Source organism: Pleurodeles waltl, chromosome 1_2 (genome assembly GCF_031143425.1).
Source record: "Pleurodeles waltl isolate 20211129_DDA chromosome 1_2, aPleWal1.hap1.20221129, whole genome shotgun sequence".
Taxonomy (NCBI): Eukaryota; Metazoa; Chordata; class Amphibia; order Caudata; family Salamandridae; genus Pleurodeles; species Pleurodeles waltl.
Genome location: NC_090437.1, coordinates 1,222,275,965 through 1,222,293,705, shown reverse-complemented (window position 1 = coordinate 1,222,293,705; position 17,741 = coordinate 1,222,275,965). Strand labels below are relative to the sequence as shown.

Genomic DNA, 17,741 nt, shown 5'->3' with positions numbered 1-17,741 from the left:
CCTCTCCCCTGCAGGAACTGTAACACCTAGCAGTGAGCCTCAAAGGCTCAGGCTTCGTGTTACAATGCCCCAGGGCACTCCAGCTAGTGGAGATACCCGCCCCCTGGACACAGCCCCCACTTTTGGCAGCAAGTCCAGGGGACATAATGAGAAAAACAAGGAGTGACCTACCAGTCAGGACAGCCCCTAAGGTGTCCTGAGCTGAGGTGACCCCTGCCTTTAGAAATCCTCCATCTTGATTTTGGAGGATTCCCCCAATAGGAATAGGGATGTGCCCCCCTCCCCTCAGGGAGGAGGCACAAAGAGGGTGTTGCCCCCCTCAAGGACAGTAGCCACTGGCTACTGCCCTCCCAGACCTAAACACACCCCTAAATTCAGTATTTAGGGGCACCCCAGAACCTAGGAAACTAGATTCCTGCAACCTGAAGACGAAGAAGGACTGCTGACCTGAAGCCCTGCAGAGAAGACGGAGACACCAACTGCTTTGGCCCCAGCCCTACCGGCCTGTCTCCCCACTTCAAGAAAAACTGCAACAGCGACGTGTCCCCCAGGGTCCAGCAACCTCTGAAGCCTCAGAGGACTACCCTGCATCTAAAAGGACCAAGAAACTCCAGAGGACAGCGGCCCTGTTCCACAAAGACTGAAACTTACAACAAAGAAACAACTTTTAAAGACCACACGTTTCCCGCCGGAAGCGTGACACTTTCCACTCTGCACCCGACACCCCCGGCTCGACCTGCGGAAAACCAACACTACAGGGAGGACTCCCCGGCAACTGCGAGCCCGTGAGTAGCCAGAGTTGACACCCCTGAGTCCCCACAGCGACGCCTGCAGAGGGAATCGAGAGGCTCCCCCTGACCGCGACTGCCTGCTTCAAAGAACCCGACGCCTGGTAAACACACTGCACCCGCAGCCCCCAGGACCAGAAGGATCCGACCTCCAGTGTAGGAGCGACCCCCAGGTGGCCCTCTCCCTAGCCCAGGTGGTGGCTACCCCGAGGAGCCCCCCCCTTGCCTGCATCGCTGAAGAGACCCCCGGGTCTCCCATTGAAACCTATTGCGAACCCGATGCCTGTTTGCACTCTGCACCCGGCTGCCCCTGTGCCGCTGAGGGTGTACTTTCTGTGCTGACTTGTGTCCCCCCCGGTGCCCTACAAACCCCCCCTGGTCTGCCCTCCGAAGTCGCGGGTACCTACCTGCTGGCAGACTAGAACCAGGGCACCCCTATCTCCATTGGAGCCTATGGGTTTTGGGCACCACTTTGACCTCTGCACCTGACCGGCCCTGAGCTGCTGGTGTGGTAACTTTGGGGTTGCACTGAACCCCCAACGGTGGGCTACTTTGGACGCAACTTTGAACTCTGTAAGTGCTTTACTTACCTGTGAAACTAACAAATACTTACCTCCCCCAGGAACTGTTGAATTTTGCACTGTGTCCAATTTTAAAATAGCTTATTGCCATTTTTGCCAAAACTGTACATGCTATTCTGATGATTCAAAGTTCCTAAGATACCTGAGTGAAATACCTTTCATTTAAAGTATTGTTTGTAAATCTTGAACCAGTGGTTCTTAAAATAAACTAAGAAAATATATTTTTCGATATAAAAACCTATTGGCCTGGAATTGTCTGAGTGTGTGTTCCTCGTTTATTGCCTGTGTGTGTACAACAAATGCTTAACACTACCCTCTGATAAGCCTACTGCTTGACCACACTACCACAAAATAGAGCATTAGAATTATCTCTTTTTGCCACTATCTTACCTCTAAAGGGAACCTTTGGACTCTGTGCATGCTATTTCTTACTTTGAAATAGTACATACAGAGCCAACTTCCTACAGCTGGCTTTAGGAATAAGGGCACTTTACCACTGCTGACAAATGCTAAAGTGCCAGTGCTCTCAGCCTAAATGGTATTGGTTTATCCATCATTGGCATATATGATTTACTAGTAAGTCCCTAGCATAGTGCACCATGTGTGCCCAGTAAATCAAATACTACTAGTGGGCCTCCAGCACCGATTCTGCCACCCAAAGGAGTTGCCCTGTAAACATGTCTCAGACTTGCCACTGCAGTGTCTATGTGGGCAGTTATAAACAGCCATTTTGACCTTGCAAGTTCACTCACTTGCCAAACCTAAACCTTCCCTTTTACCACATGTATCTCACCCCTAAGTTAGGCCCAATGCAGCCCCCTGGGCAGGGTGCAGTGTATTTAAGAGGTAGGATATGTACTGGTGTGTTTTACATGTCCTGATAGTGAAATACTGCTAAATTCGGCTTTCAATCGGATTGCAAGGCTATCTCTCCCATATGGTAACATGGGGATTGCCTTGAAATATCTTTCAAGTGTAATTTCCCATTGGGAGCAGCTAGAGATCTGGAGTTTGGGGTCTTTGAACTCACAATTTAATAATATGTATTTTAGACAACTTTAGAGTCCTTCTGGACAGAGGACATTCTGTCGGGAAGAAAAGCTAGATGCTGTAGGAGGGACTGCCTACTGCTTTGTTGTGCTGGCCTGCTGCTTCTGTCCTGGGAGTGAAAGGACTTGACTTTGATTTCTACATCCTGCTTTCAAAGGTTCTCCAAGGGCTTGGACTGAGCTTGTCTCCTGTTAGAAATCTCATGGACATCAAAGGCTTTTTCTGCCAGGACCTGGGCTCTCTTGCTGAGAGTCCTGACTCGCCAAGTGGTGCCAAATCCAGTTCCTGGGCCCTTGGGAGTGAGTTCTGGTGTAACCAATATGAAACTAAGTACATCAACTCCTGAGCGACTTTGGAAATGGCGCCATTGTCAGACTCCACGCTGCTGCCTGCATTGGAGCCATGGTCCCAGCTGAGTGCAACGTCTGTGACAGACACTGCAGGCCTGACACCGCCATAGATCCTCCGAAGTCCTGCCACAGCGTGACTCTTGAGTGCTGTGTCCCTGATGTCCGGGACACCTGACTCCGATGCAGCAGCTGTGACCACGTGGTGTGATCTCAATACCGCAAATTTGACGCCTCGCATCTTTACCTGCTGGATTCATTGACCCCTCCCCGGTCATAAGGAACTGATGCCTTGCCACTTACTCCACATCACCTCCCCAGCAACCATAAGCAATCAACGCCTCCCCTACCTAGCAGTAAGGAACTGACGGCGCACTGGCTCCAACGACACCTCACCTCTCCGACTACGTGCAACATCTATGTTTCCTAGTTTCCCAAAGGTACTCTACCTAGGGCCCGTGCGACTCCATGACCCGCTCGTACTCCCTCGCAAGCTGCGTCAGACTTTGGGAATTACTCCGTCATGATATTGTGATATCTCCAGTTGGAGCTACTGTCTTCCTAAGCACTTTACTGAGATTAAACCTTTAAAAATGTATATTGTTACTTGTGTATGTTTTGGTCTTGTTTTTCTCAAATAAATATTGGTTATTTTTCTAAACTGGTATAGAGTACTTTTGTGGTGTTTCACTGGGTACTGTGTGTGTATACAAATACTTTACACATTGCCTCTGAGATAGCCTGACTGCTCGTGCCAAGCAACCAAGGGGATGAGAGCAGGGGTTATCTCAGCTGTGTGACTCCCTTACCCTGACTAGAGTGAAGGTCCCTATTTGGACAGGATGCAAACCTCTGCTAACTATAGACCCCATTTCTAACATACATGTAAAGCTAGGCTACAAAAGTTACAAATTTCTCATGTGGTAAGGCTTCCAAGTTTAATTAGTGTCTGTTGTACCATACATACTAGAAATGTAATCCTCTTGAGGCAAGCTGCGCCCTGTCATATCACACCCGGCTGTTACATCATGGCCTTGGCTTAAATCATGTTGACCTGAGTAATCATCCCTGCCTCAACACCACTCTCCCCCAATTAAATAAGGCACACTAGTAGGTCATGCTTACAGGCTAGTGTAACAAGATTGAATGATGTTACAACATATGATGTTAAAACACATGCCAATACAATACATTTAAACCAAGTGTTGACCTTCACCTCACATCACATGGCATTACAATGTGGTCCTTTACCACGCATGTTTATATGTGCTTAGATATATATAAATATATATATAAATATATATATATATATATATATATATAGGTCTCCATATTATCATATATATGGAAAAATACATATACTTTTTAATTGATATATATTTAATTATATTGAGCTCCATATTGGTCCCTTTTAGCCTTTTCATCCTTGGCGTGGTCTCCCTTAACTTTTTACCTCTGTTCCTCAGGTTGTTGATATGTGCTGGACTCTGATTTTGCTGTTTTTGTTACTCTGGGCACTTTACCACTGCTAACCAGTGCTAAGTGCTCCTGTACAAAATGTGTATGTAATTGGCTTATCCATGATTGGCATATTTGATTTATTAGTAAGTCCCCAGTACAGTGCACTAGAGGTGCCCAGGGCCTGTAAATCAAATGCTACTAGTGGGCCTGCAGCACTGGTTGTGCCACCCACATAAGTAGCTCTGTGATCATGTCTCAGACCTGCCACTGCACTGTCTGTGTGTGCAGTTTTAACTGTAAATTCGACTTGGCAAGTGTACCCACTTGCCAGGCCTAAACCTTCCCTTTTCTTACATATAAGACACCCCTAAGGTAGGCCCTAGGTAGCCCTAAGGGCAGGGTGCAGTGTATGGTTAAGGTAGGACATATAGTAATGTGTGTTATATGTCCTGACAGTGAAATATTGTTAAATTCGTTTTTCACTGTTGCAAGGCCTGTCCCTCTCATAGGTGAACATGGGGGCTACCTTTAAATCTGATTAAAGTGTACATTCCCTTTGGGAGCGGATGGGCATGTGGAGTTTGGGGTCTCTGAGCTCACAATTTAAAAATACATCTTTTAGTAAAGTTAATTTTAAGATTGTGTGTTTGAAAATTCCACTTTTAGAAAGTGGGCATTTTCTTACCTATACCATTTCTGTGACTCTGCCTGTTTGTGGATTCCCTGTCTGGGTCAGTTTGACAGTTGGACTGGTTGCACCTCACACTAGACAGTGACACAAAGGGAGCTGTGGTGTAGTCTACATATCCTGATGAGCCACCTGTGCTAGGAGGGAGGGGAGGAGTGGTCACTCACACCTGAAAGGGCTGTGCCTGCCCTCACACAATGCAGTCCTCAACCCCCAACCAGGAGAGACTTTGCTTTGAAGTAGGTCTACTTCAAAGGAGAAATTGGGTATAAGAAGGGCACCCAAAACCACAGACTTTAGAACACCTTTGGAAACAAGAGGAACCTCTGCCTGGAGAAGAGCTGAAGAAGAGAGGAAGAAGAGCGTCCCTGCCTGTGCTTTGTGGAGCTATCCTGCAGTTGCTGCTTCTGCCAGAGTAAGTGGGCAAAGACTGGACTTTGTGTGCCTTCCATCTTGTGAAGATCTCCATGGGCTTGATTTAAGAGTTTGCCTCCTGTTGTTTGAAGTCTCAGGGACAGCAAAGACTTCTCTCTGCCAGCACCTGGAGTCTCTGGAGAGACTCCTACTCTGCCCTGTGGTGCCCATTCAGTTCCTGGGACCCTGAAAGGAGAAGCTGGCAGCCTAAGAAGAGGAAATCCACGCACAGAGCGCCGTGTGGGGAAAAGATCGACGCAACTCCGATCTGCGGCTGGGAAATCGATGTGACGCCGGCTTCGCGGCTGAAAAATCGATGCTCGTCTGTAACGCGACTGAGGAATCGCTGCACGGAGCTGGAGAAACGACGGGCAGCATCGCTGACGGAGGCTGGTGAGATCGCAACCCGCGCTGCGTGGTTTTCGGATAATCGTACAGCTTGATTTCCTACACAAACACCTCTGGGCGTGTAAAAACAATGCAAGGCCTGCCCGGACCCGAGAGTGCTGACTGGATCGACGCAGAGAGAAGTAATGGCACGCCCGACCCGATGAAAGGAGAAATGACACAAGTTGAATTCGACGCATCACAAGACCTTTTTGACGTACACTCGTCCGTGCGGGGTTATTTTTGGCGCAAGGTACATTTTCAAGCTAACAGTTTAGTGTGTGTTTAAAACTACATGAAGACTTTTTGCTTTTTAATTGATAACTTGACTTGTGTATTGTGGATTTTTGTCTTTTTGGTCTTGTTTTGTTTAGATAAATATTTCCTATTTTTCTAAACCTGTGTTGTGTCATTTTGTAGTGTTTTCATTGAGTTACTGTGTGTGTTGGTACAAATACTTTACACCTAGCCCTCTGAAGTTAAGCCTACTGCTCTGCCAAGCTACCAAGGGGGTAAGCAGGGGTTAGCTGAGGGTGATTCTCTTTTACCCTGACTAGAGTGAGGGTCCTTGCTTGAACAAGGGGTAACCTGACTGTCAATCAAAGACCCCATTTCTAACAGTCCCCATATTATATCATATATATGGAAATATATATATACTATTTAATTGATATATTTAATTATATACGCGTGTGTATGTATATATATATATATATATATATATATACATACATACACACACACACTTTTTTGTGGTCAGCCCCCCACATAACCACCCCCTTTTTTAACCTCCTTTTACCTCCTCCCACAAATTGATCCCGACAATCACCCTTACTCCATTCACCTCTACCTGACCCTTGAATCCTAAAACCATCCTTACCTCCCTTTACCTCTTCCCACCCGTAAACCCTAAAATCACCTTTACTTCCCTTTACCTATAACTGAACTCCAAAATCACCCTTACCTCTACCCGCCTCAGCTCCCTTTAACTCTAACTTGAACCCTAAAATTACCCTTACCTCCCTTTACCTCTTACCCCAGCATAACCCTAAAAATCACCCTAAGCTCTTTAACTTTATCCAACCCTAAACCTTAAAATCACCCTTTCCTCCCCCTTTAGCTATACCCACATTCAAAACACTTTTTTTTAAAATACATTACAAATGTATATTATTTTTGTTTAAAAAATACTAGCCTAGGTGGCAAAAGACTGCGTGGTAAAAGCAGAAATACTTTCCTGTGTGGTAAAGGCATGCGTTGTAATGGATGCATGGTGAAGGTTGTTTCTCATGTCTCAGTATCAACATTCCTAGTTCCATAGGCAATACATTATATTATATCATGATGGGATTCTGCAGCAAATCCAGTCAGGTGACCGATTACTGGGCCTTAGTGTCAGAGAAAAGCGAAGTCTCTTCCTGAAGGAAAGTAGAGCTGACTCAGAGGCAGGCTTGTGCTTTACTCCACAAGGTACAGTGGTAAAGGGCAATTTTAGGCAGTCTGTTGAATTATTTTCTTCATTTACACAGCAGGGCTTGCAATAATAAATGTTCCAGCAAAGCTAAGGAGCGCCTTATTTCAGTGGGTTTGTACTGCACACTACAAAAGCTGTCTTCTCATAGATTATTGTAAAAAACACCATTTATTGTCAGTCAGCTCAGACGAGACTCCATCCTTACTTGTTGCAAACAATGTCAGCACAACCTGTCCTTAAATCGACAATATGATGTTCCTATTGAAAGTTGTGTGGGCAACACTTGAGCGTGAGCGTTATTAGCTAAAATACAAACTTTAAAACATTTATTTTCAATTTAGAACTGGCTGTGCGACATAAGGGAAGCAGTTAAGGTCATAACGTTACCATGAAAACTACAGATTTTGTCTTTAGTACTTTAAATTTTTCCTTGCTTGCAGAACGGGGAATATTTGCTGTATACTAATTTTCACGGTTCTCTTCGAGTGAGTATTTTATCGGCCACAAAAATATTTAAGCACACACTAAGTGCTGGCATATACATGTCAACCTATTTCTTCAAAGATATTCCATAATTTCTGCTAATAAAAATATTTGATCCAACACATTAAAAAATTCACTTGATGTGGCTTTTACATTTCAATGGTCTAATCTATCATCAGGGTTCTCACCCGCTAACAGGCAAAGGCTCTGAACACTCTCACACTGCACTGATCAACACCCGCGCAGGGTTTTAAGAACCAGAAGTTACTTCTTCATGTTGACTGTAAACCCAAACACAGGGACATTTTACGGCCTGGGAAAGGTGGGCTCTGGCTTAGGGCCTATAGCCTTTCAGGTGCCCCTCTGGTAGAGACAGCTCTTTTCCGATGAGTCTTGCTCTGATAACCTTGAATAATTCTTAAACAGCGCTGTTTAAAATACCGTTTACCTTATTTTTCTTTTTTTTTTTTTTTTTAGACATGGACGATGTGTGAGAGTCTATAAAAGACATTTGCTGAGAAATGTTATATTTGTTCCATGCAACATCCATAAAAAGTTTTTTTAGTTCAAAACAGGGGACCCCACATATTAGAAATTTGAGGGCTTCACAGAAATTTGAAGTAATATTAGTTGCGGCTGTGTGACAGTATTAAAAGAACATGTCGCTATCCCTGAGTATTAGACGTAAACACGTTTAGAATTTGGACAAGTGTGCCTGTGTGCTGCCAATGACCTGGCCAAAGAAGGCATAAAAGAGCTGAAATTGGATCATAAATTCAAAGTGATTCTGAACAAGGGCCCCCAAAATATGTTTGGCCCAGGGCCCCTATAATCCTTAAGATGTCCCTACCATACAATTAAAGTTGATGTATACCCTGAAGTGTTCTAGTTTGGTATCACTAGAACACATTTCCCTTCATTATGCAATCATCTAGATAAGGATAGAGATGAATGGTCAGTTGCTTCAGATCGGCAGATACTAATTCTAGGGATCTGGTAAATACTCGTGGGCACACTTTATCTGATAAGGCAATGCCTTGAATTGTTAGTGAATACTCAGCCACAAACCTTGGCTACCTTGGATACTCCCAATTCATTTGAAAGCAAAAGCAGTTGTGTCTAAAGTCTACTGTTGACAAGCATAATCTCTTTACAACCAGGAACAACTACTAGCAAGGAAAGACTACTATACTAGCACCATCATCAGGAATCCTTCGGACTTGACATGTTTAATAACCTCAGTCTTAGTAGCAAGTTCTGTCTCGGTATAATGAATGATACAGCGTATACTCCCTGGTTTCCCTCCTTGATCATCAGTTCTTGTTCTGGCCCCTACTGCTGCTGAATGTGGTGGACCTAGATTGGGCTTTACCACTTGAGGACTCATCTCCCTCTGCCTCGTTAAGATTAACTTGGTTGACTGGCTTGCCCACAACTCAGATGCTAACTGAATGATGGCATCAACTTCAAACCCAACTGTTCTATGAAACGATCTCTAGATCTTTTGCAATCTTTCAGTAAGTAACTTAGCATCACTGCAAAAAATACAGGACAACAATATTGTATTAAAAAATGCATATGGAGTTAAATACCTGAAAGGCTCGGACTCATGGACGTCTAAAGCGGCTCCTCGTATCCTTCCTTCTTTCAGAGCTTGTGCGAGTGCTTTTTCGTCAACCAAACCACCTCGAGCTGTGTTGACCAGAAAAGCTCCTTGTCTCATCTAAAAAAATAAATTAAATAAAATGGGACATCAAAGAAACATTTCAAAAAGAGAATTAGAAGCCCTTGTCTATGATATTTCCTCAGTCTTACTACACTTTCTTGTAACCTATGTTTTCAATCAACAATCTCATGGCGCCCGTAGATGAAACAATGATTTGTTGATATACTAGTGTCAGACACTCTGCGACAGAGCAAGCAAGACCCAATCTCCACTGCTTCTATTTTTACTGTTACATAGTGTCACTGATTTTAAATAAACTTTTTATAGTTTGGTTACTTTTTTAGCAGATAAATTATGCCATTAACGTAGTAAAAATGGGAGAAATAAGTAAAAACAAGGTCTTGAATGTAAATTGAATAAAAACATACCACATACTTAGGAGCTATAGTTGATATGTTTTATACTAATTGTTATTATGCTTTGCTTTCATCTAAACTGTGAGTAAAAATGTGACATAGCCTGCTAAGGGCTGCTGACTCCTCTGTGGGAGTAGAGTGTGTCACGGGGAAGGCCATGCCCTGTGGAAAAAAGAGAACTCTGAGTGGCTACAGACAGATTTAGTTGTCTCAAAATAAATATCATCAATACACTGAGAGGAACGCAGAGGTCAGTCTGTCAGCCATCGTTTCTCATGCCATTCACATGCTGATCTGCCCACATACCAACCAGTTGATGTTTTATTAATCAATCAACTAATGTTTGGAGCTGTTCCTCTTTTATGTGCAAGTACACCTGAGCTTCGCAAGGCAAAGATCCTCAAGCAAAGGAATTAAGCACTCTGTCCAACAACAGCAATATGTCAGAACCACTAGGACGCATACCTACCCTCTCGAGATCCAGCGGCCCAACAAGCAGCATATTAGAGGACGCCTAAAGTACCGTGAGTGTTTCTTGGTATCAATCCATAACCAAGATATATATATATATTGCACATATTTTCTTATCCAGTATAAAGAAAAAGTCAAGACACAAAAGGACAGTTGCAAAAATATATTAACAAAAACGGTCTTCCTCCCAACGCGTTTCAGCCGTAGCCTTGTTTGTGAATATATGGAAAATGTCACTTACCCAGTGTACATCTGTTCGTGGCATTAGTCGCTGCAGATTCACATGCTGTGCACATCCCGCCATCTGGTGTTGGGCTCGGAGTGTTACAAGTTGTTTTTCTTCGAAGAAGTCTTTTCGAGTCACGAGATCGAGGGACTCCTCCCATTTTGGCTCCATTGCGCATGGGCGTCGACTCCATCTTAGATTGTTTCCCCCGCAGAGGGTGAGGTAGGAGTTGTATATGCTAGTAATAGTGCCCATGCAATGGAGTGAATACGTATGTACATAATGTAGTTTAAAGTAATATATATATTTACAAATATACAGATGTTCAAGATCAACTTCTAAACAGCTACAGGCTCCCAGGGAGGCGGGTGGGCGCATGCGAATCTGCAGCGACTAATGCCACGAACAGATGTACACTGGGTAAGTGACATTTTCCGTTCGGTGGCATGTGTAGCTGCAGATACACATGCTGTGCATAGACTAGTAAGCAGTTATCTCCCCAAAAGAGGTGGTTCAGCCTGTAGGAGTTGAAGTTGTTTGAAACAATGTTCGTAGTACTGCTTGGCCTACTGTGGCTTGCTGTGTTAGCACATCTACACAGTAGTGTTTGGTAAATGTATGAGGCGTAGACCATGTAGCTGCCTTACATATTTCTGTCATTGGAATATTTCCTAGAAAGGCCATGGTAGCACCTTTCTTTCTAGTTGAGTGTGCCTTTGGTGTAAGAGGCAGTTCTCTTTTTGCTTTAAGATAACCGGTTTGAATGCACTTAACTACCCATCTAGCAATGCCTTGCTTAGAAATTGGATTTCCTGTATGAGGTTTTTGGAAAGCAATAAATAATTGTTTTGTTTTGCGAATTAGTTTTGTTCTGTCAATGTAGTACATTAACGCTCTTTTGATGTCTAATGTATGTAGTGCTCTTTCACCTACGGAGTCTGGCTGTGGGAAGAACACTGGTAATTCTACTGTTTGATTTAAGTGGAACTGTGATATGACTTTTGGTAAAAATGTAGGATTTGTTCGTAGAACTACTTTATGCTTGTGTATCTGAATAAATGGTTCTTGTATGGTAAATGCTTGAATCTCACTTACTCTTCTTAAAGATGTGATGGCAATTAAAAATGCAACTTTCCATGTTAAGTATTGCATTTCACAAGAGTGCATGGGCTCAAAAGGTGGACCCATGAGTCGTGTTAAGACAATGTTGAGGTTCCATGAAGGAACTGGTGGTGTTCTTGGTGGAATAATTCTCTTCAGACCTTCCATAAATGCTTTTATGACTGGTATTCTAAATAGAGAAGTTGAGTGCGTTATTTGCAGGTAAGCTGAAATTGCTGTAAGATGTATTTTAATGGAAGAAAAAGCTAGCTTTGATTTTTGCAAATGTAGTAAGTATCCTACGATGTCTTTGGCAGATGCGTGTAAGGGTTGAATTTGATTATTATGGCAGTAATAAACAAATCTTTTCCACTTATTTGCATAGCAATGTCTAGTGGTAGGTTTCCTAGCTTGTTTTATGACCTCCATACATTCCTGTGTAAGGTCTAAATGTCCGAACTCTAGGACTTCAGGAGCCAGATTGCTAGATTCAGCGATGCTGGATTTGGGTGTCTGATCTGTTGTTTGTGTTGCGTTAACAGATCTGGTATGTTTGGTAGTTTGACATGAGGCACTACTGAGAGGTCTAGTAGTGTTGTGTACCAAGGTTGCCTTGCCCATGTTGGTGCTATTAGTATAAGTTTGAGTTTGTTATGACTCAGCTTGTTTACTAGATATGGAAGGAGTGGGAGAGGGGGAAAAGCGTAAGCAAATATCCCTGACCAACTCACCCATAACATTGCCCTGAGACTGATCTTGTGGGTACCTGGATGCAAAGTTTTGGCATTTTGCGTTTTCCTTTGTTGCAAATAGATCTATTTGTGGTGTTCCCCAACTCTGGAAGTAAGTATTCAGTATTTGGGGGTGAATCTCCCATTCGTGGATCTGTTGGTGATCCAGAGAAAGATTGTCTGCTAGCTGGTTCTGAATTCCTGGAATAAATTGTGCTATTAGGCGAATGTGGTTGTGAATCGCCCAATGCCATATTTTCTGTGCCAGGAGACACAACTGTGTTGAGTGTGTGCCTCCCTGTTTGTTTAGGTAATACATCGTTGTCATGTTGTCTGTTTTGACAAGAATGTGTTTGTAGCTTATTATGGGTTGAAATGCTTTCAGCGCTAGAAATACTGCCAATAGTTCTAAGTGATTTATGTGAAACTGTTTTTGGTGAGTGTCCCATTGTCCTTGGATGCTGTATTGATTGAGGTGTGCTCCCCACCCTATCATGGAGGCATCTGTTGTTATTACATATTGTGGCACTGGGTCTTGGAAAGGCCGCCCTTGGTTTAAATTTATACTGTTCCACCATTGAAGCGAGGTGTATGTTTGGCGGTCTACCAACACCAGATCTAGAATTTGACCCTGTGCCTGTGACCACTGTGATGCTAGGCACTGTTGTAAGGGCCGCATGTGTAACCTTGCGTTTGGGACAATGGCTATGCATGAGGACATCATGCCTAAGAGTTTCATCACCATTTTGACTTGTATTTTTTGATTTGGATACATGGCCTGTATTACATTGTGAAATGCCTGAACTCTTTGTGGACTTGGAGTGGCAATCCCTTTTGCTGTGTTGATTGTCGCCCCTAAGTATTGCTGTGTTTGACACGGCAGAAGGTGTGACTTTGTGTAGTTGATTGTGAAACCTAGTTTGTGGAGGGTTTCTATGACATACTCTGTGTGTTGTGAACACTTTTCTAGCGTGTTGGTTTTGATTAACCAATCGTCTAGGTACGGGAACACATGTATTTGCTGCCTTCTGATATGTGCAGCTACGACTGCTAGGCACTTTGTAAAAACTCTTGGCGCAGTTGTTATTCCGAATGGCAACACCTTGAATTGGTAATGTATCCCTTGGAATACAAACCTTAAGTACTTTCTGTGTGAAGGATGTATCGGTATATGGAAATATGCATCCTTTAGGTCTAGTGTTGTCATGTAGTCTTGTTGTTTGAGTAGTGGGATTACGTCTTGTAATGTCACCATGTGAAAGTGATCTGATTTGATGTAGGTATTTAATGTTCGGAGATCTAATATAGGTCTCAGAGTCTTGTCTTTTTTGGGTATGAGAAAGTACAGAGAGTAAACTCCTGTTCCTTTCTGGTGTTCTGGTACTAATTCTATTGCTTCTTTTAGTAGTAATGCCTGAACTTCTAGACCTAGAAGATTTATATGTTCTTTTGACATATTGTGTGTTTTCGGTGGTACGTTTGGAGGAAATTTGAGAAATTCTATGCAATAACCATGCTGGATAATTGCCAGTACCCAAGTGTCTGTTGTTATCTCCTCCCAATGTTTGTAAAATAGTCTTAGTCTCCCCCCCACAGGTGTTATGTGTTGGGGATGTGTGACTTGGAAGTCACTGTTTGTTTTGAGGGGTTTTGGGGCTTTGGAACTTCCCTCTATTTTTTTGGAATTGTGCCCCTCTATATTGCCCCCGAAAACTTCCCCGCTGGTATTGGCCTTGATAAGTGGGCCTTGCTTGTGAGGTTGTGGCCTCTGTAGGTTGACCTCGAAACCCTCCCCTAAATGGTGTCTTGCGAAATGTGCCTCTGCTTTGTGGGGAGTAGAGTGCGCCCATGGCTTTTGCGGTATCAGTATCTTTTTTGAGTTTTTCAATAGCAGTGTCGACTTCCGGCCCAAACAACTGCTGTTCATTAAAGGGCATATTCAGCACGGCTTGTTGTATTTCCGGCTTGAATCCTGACGTACGCAACCATGCGTGTCTCCTTATTGTTATTGCAGTATTTACTGTCCTTGCAGCTGTATCTGCTGCGTCCATTGATGACCGTATCTGATTATTGGAGATACTTTGTCCTTCTTCTACCACTTGTTGTGCCCTTTTCTGGAACTCTTTGGGTAAGTGTTCTATGAAATGCTGCATTTCGTCCCAATGAGCTCTATCGTATCTTGCCAAAAGTGCTTGTGAATTGGCAATGCGCCATTGGTTTGCTGCAACTCTTTTACCCGCAGCATCGAATTTGCGACTCTCCTTGTCTGGAGGTGGTGCATCTCCCGAGGTATGAGAGTTTGCTCTCTTGCGAGCTGCCCCAACAACCACAGAATCTGGTGTTAATTGCTGCGTAATATAAACAGGGTCTGTTGGTGGTGGCTTGTACTTTTTTTCCACCCTTGGAGTTATGGCTCTGCCTTTAACAGGATCCTGAAATATTTGTTTTGAATGTTTTAGCATTCCCGGGAGCATAGGTAAGCTTTGGTATTGGCTATGAGTGGAGGAGAGTGTATTAAATAAAAAGTCATCCTCAATTGGTTCTGAATGCAAGGTGACGTTATGAAACGCAGCTGCCCTTGAGACCACCTGCGTGTAGGATGTACTGTCTTCAGGTGGCGACGGCCTTGTAGGGTAACAGTCTGGGCTGTTATCTGATACAGGAGCGTCATAAAGGTCCCATGCATCAGGATCATCTTGACTCATTGCAGTATGAGTCGGGGATTGCATCAGTGGTGGAGTGGCTACCGGTGATGTGTGCATTGATGGTGGTGGAGTTGTTTGTCTTGCCACCTTTGCCTGTGGCTGCTTGTCCTTTTCTTGAAAGGCAAGTCTTCTTTTCATCTTAATTGGGGGAAGAGTGCTTATCTTCCCTGTGTCTTTTTGAATGTGGAGCCTTCTTTGAGTGTAGTCTGGCTCAACAGATTGAAGTTCCTCTCCGAACTTATGTCCTTGCATCTGGGAGGACAATCCCTGTTCCTCTGTGTAGGAACCTGTTTTCGGTTCCGAGGCTGGATGTTTCGGAATCGAAATCTTTTTGGTCGCCTTTTTGGGCTCCGAGGCAACCTTCTTTATTTTCGGCGTCGTGGTGTCGAACCATTTCGGTGCCACTGTCTCGGTGCCGAATCTGTTCGGAGCCGCTGTCTCGGGCCCGAGATAGCTGTGTGGCGGTATCTCGACCGGAGTCGGATGACTTCGCCACATGCATGCCCTTTTTCGGTGCCGATGATCGGTCACCTATTTTTCGGGTTAAGCCATGGCCTGTTGGCGGTGGCGTCCCCTGGGCTTTTTTTGTCTTCTCGTGAGTTTTATGTTTCAACGTCTTACTCACGGTTTTTGGCGTTTCTTCGGGATCGAGCTCGTCCAAGTCCGATTCATGGATGGAGAAGCTTTCTTCTTCCTCTTCGAAACACCCTTGTCCTGTCGGCGCCGACGCCATCGGCAGTCTTCTTGCTCTTCGGTCTCTTAATGTCTTCCTCGACCGAAACGCTTGACAGGCTTCACAGGTATCCTCCTTGTGCTCTGGAGACAGACACAAGTTACAGACCAGATGCTGATCTGTATATGGATACTTGTTATGACATTTTGGGCAGAAGCGGAATGGGGTCCGTTCCATCAGCCTTGAAGAAACACGTGGCCGGGCCGTCCAGGCCCCGACGGGGGGATCGAAAAAACCCCAAAGGGCCCCCGGAGCTCTTCAAAAGTCGGTGTCGATCTTTTATAACTAACCTGATACCGAACGCAAACAATACCGACGATTTTTCCGAGATTCTAACTAACTTTCCGACCCGAAACACGGAGCGAAAAGGAACACGTCCGAACCCTATGGCGGAAAAAAAACAATCTAAGATGGAGTCGACGCCCATGCGCAATGGAGCCGAAATGGGAGGAGTCCCTCGATCTCGTGACTCGAAAAGACTTCTTCAAAGAAAAACAACTTGTAACACTCCTAGCCCAACACCAGATGGCGGGATGTGCACAGCATGTGTATCTGCAGCTACACATGCCACCGAACATATATATACATATATATCACAATATCTATGCAGTAATAGGATGTAATTTCTTGATAGTGAGAAATAGGAAATGGGAACAGGAGAAAAAAGAATATGTTTCAGCATGTCACCACATTCTGTCAGTGGGGTAGCCATCATGGAACTGAGTAAAACATTTCTCACAGGCAGACTTACAAAATGAGATGCAATTTCATGACATTTCTCTAAAACAGCAAAACGAGAAAAAGAAGTGGGACAGAAACAGCAGAAGTCAACCACATTTCTCATGACAGTATGGTGCCCATCTTGGACTAAATAAAACATTTAGAGCAGACTGACATTTTTAGAGCTACAAAACATGATTATTATGTATACCTTCTATTGTAATGCAGTTTGTATGAGTGGTAGTGAAGAATTAGCCAAAGAAGGTTTTGTCAGTACGTTAATTGTGTTGGTCGATGACGTGGCACTTCACATATATACTGCCCTGACTATCTTCACAGCAGAGCCATCCGGGTTGTAATGGACATCATAAAGCAGACATCAAAACTATTGTGTTGAGGATGGGACATGTCTTTCAGGCTCCTTTGAAAGCTTATTTTCCCTGTTTGCACTCCAGCATTGTCTATAGTACCTCAGACATATTTATGCAGTGATGCAAAGGTTATATAAAACTATAAGCCAGGCGGCAGAAGTTGTATTCAAAATGTTTGGGGTGAATTGTTAATTGTGCTGCTCTACAGGAAATGTGGATTTCAAGCAGCATGGAGTTACCTGGTTGGTCCAAGGTATCACACTCGCTGTTTACCACCGGAGTGTTAAACTGTAGTCTGAGCCTCAAATCTGGGGCTATTGTAACCTACAACAAGATAATGGACTGAATGCTTGAATTAATCTCAGCCACTGGCAATCACTTAGGCCACATTACTTCCCATGGTTTCACACCCACAATGCCTTTCTAAACAAAGGCCTGCCTTATGCAAATCATTAGCGACCCTATTCTTCATTGTAACACTCTGTTCCAAACTGCCATGTGAAGCCCCCACCCCGCACCCCGCACCCCAGAAGGGTCCACAAGCAACCAAGTCCGGTTTCGCCCTATGTGGGGCTCATTAGAAATGCTAGACTGGGCTGAGGCCCAGAGTAATTATCAGTGGCTGAGAGTAATTCTGGCATCTCACCCACCACATTTTTGTATACTTCAGTGTGATGCCTTAAGAGAAATAGGTATGCCTAAATATGGGTCTCATGCTTACTGCATTAATTGAACAAAGCTGTACCTGACTGAAGGGCCCCAACTAGGACAAAATCGGTCTTGGGTTACTTGTATTTTGGTTCAGAGAGGAGCTTGGTTTTGCAGCTTGGGCAGGACTGTTTCTACTGGAGTATGATCAAGGTGAGTTTGAATACGGTTAGGTCACGTCGGAGGCAGCCTGGTGGGCCAAGAAACAATGGACTGGGAT

The 17,741-nt window shown here is 44.1% G+C and overlaps 1 protein-coding gene across 11 annotated transcripts in view; it reads right to left on the bottom strand.

Moving 5' to 3' along the window:
- CTBP1 (C-terminal binding protein 1) overlaps nucleotides 1–17,741 on the bottom strand; it is a 1,451,962-nt gene that overhangs the window by 44,403 nt on the left and 1,389,818 nt on the right. For all 11 annotated transcript variants that reach the window (XM_069204084.1, XM_069204092.1, XM_069204101.1 and 8 more), the window contains one exon: nucleotides 9,266–9,396. In XM_069204084.1, coding sequence (XP_069060185.1) covers nucleotides 9,266–9,396 — 131 coding nt within the window. The remainder of the gene's footprint in view (nucleotides 1–9,265; nucleotides 9,397–17,741) is intronic.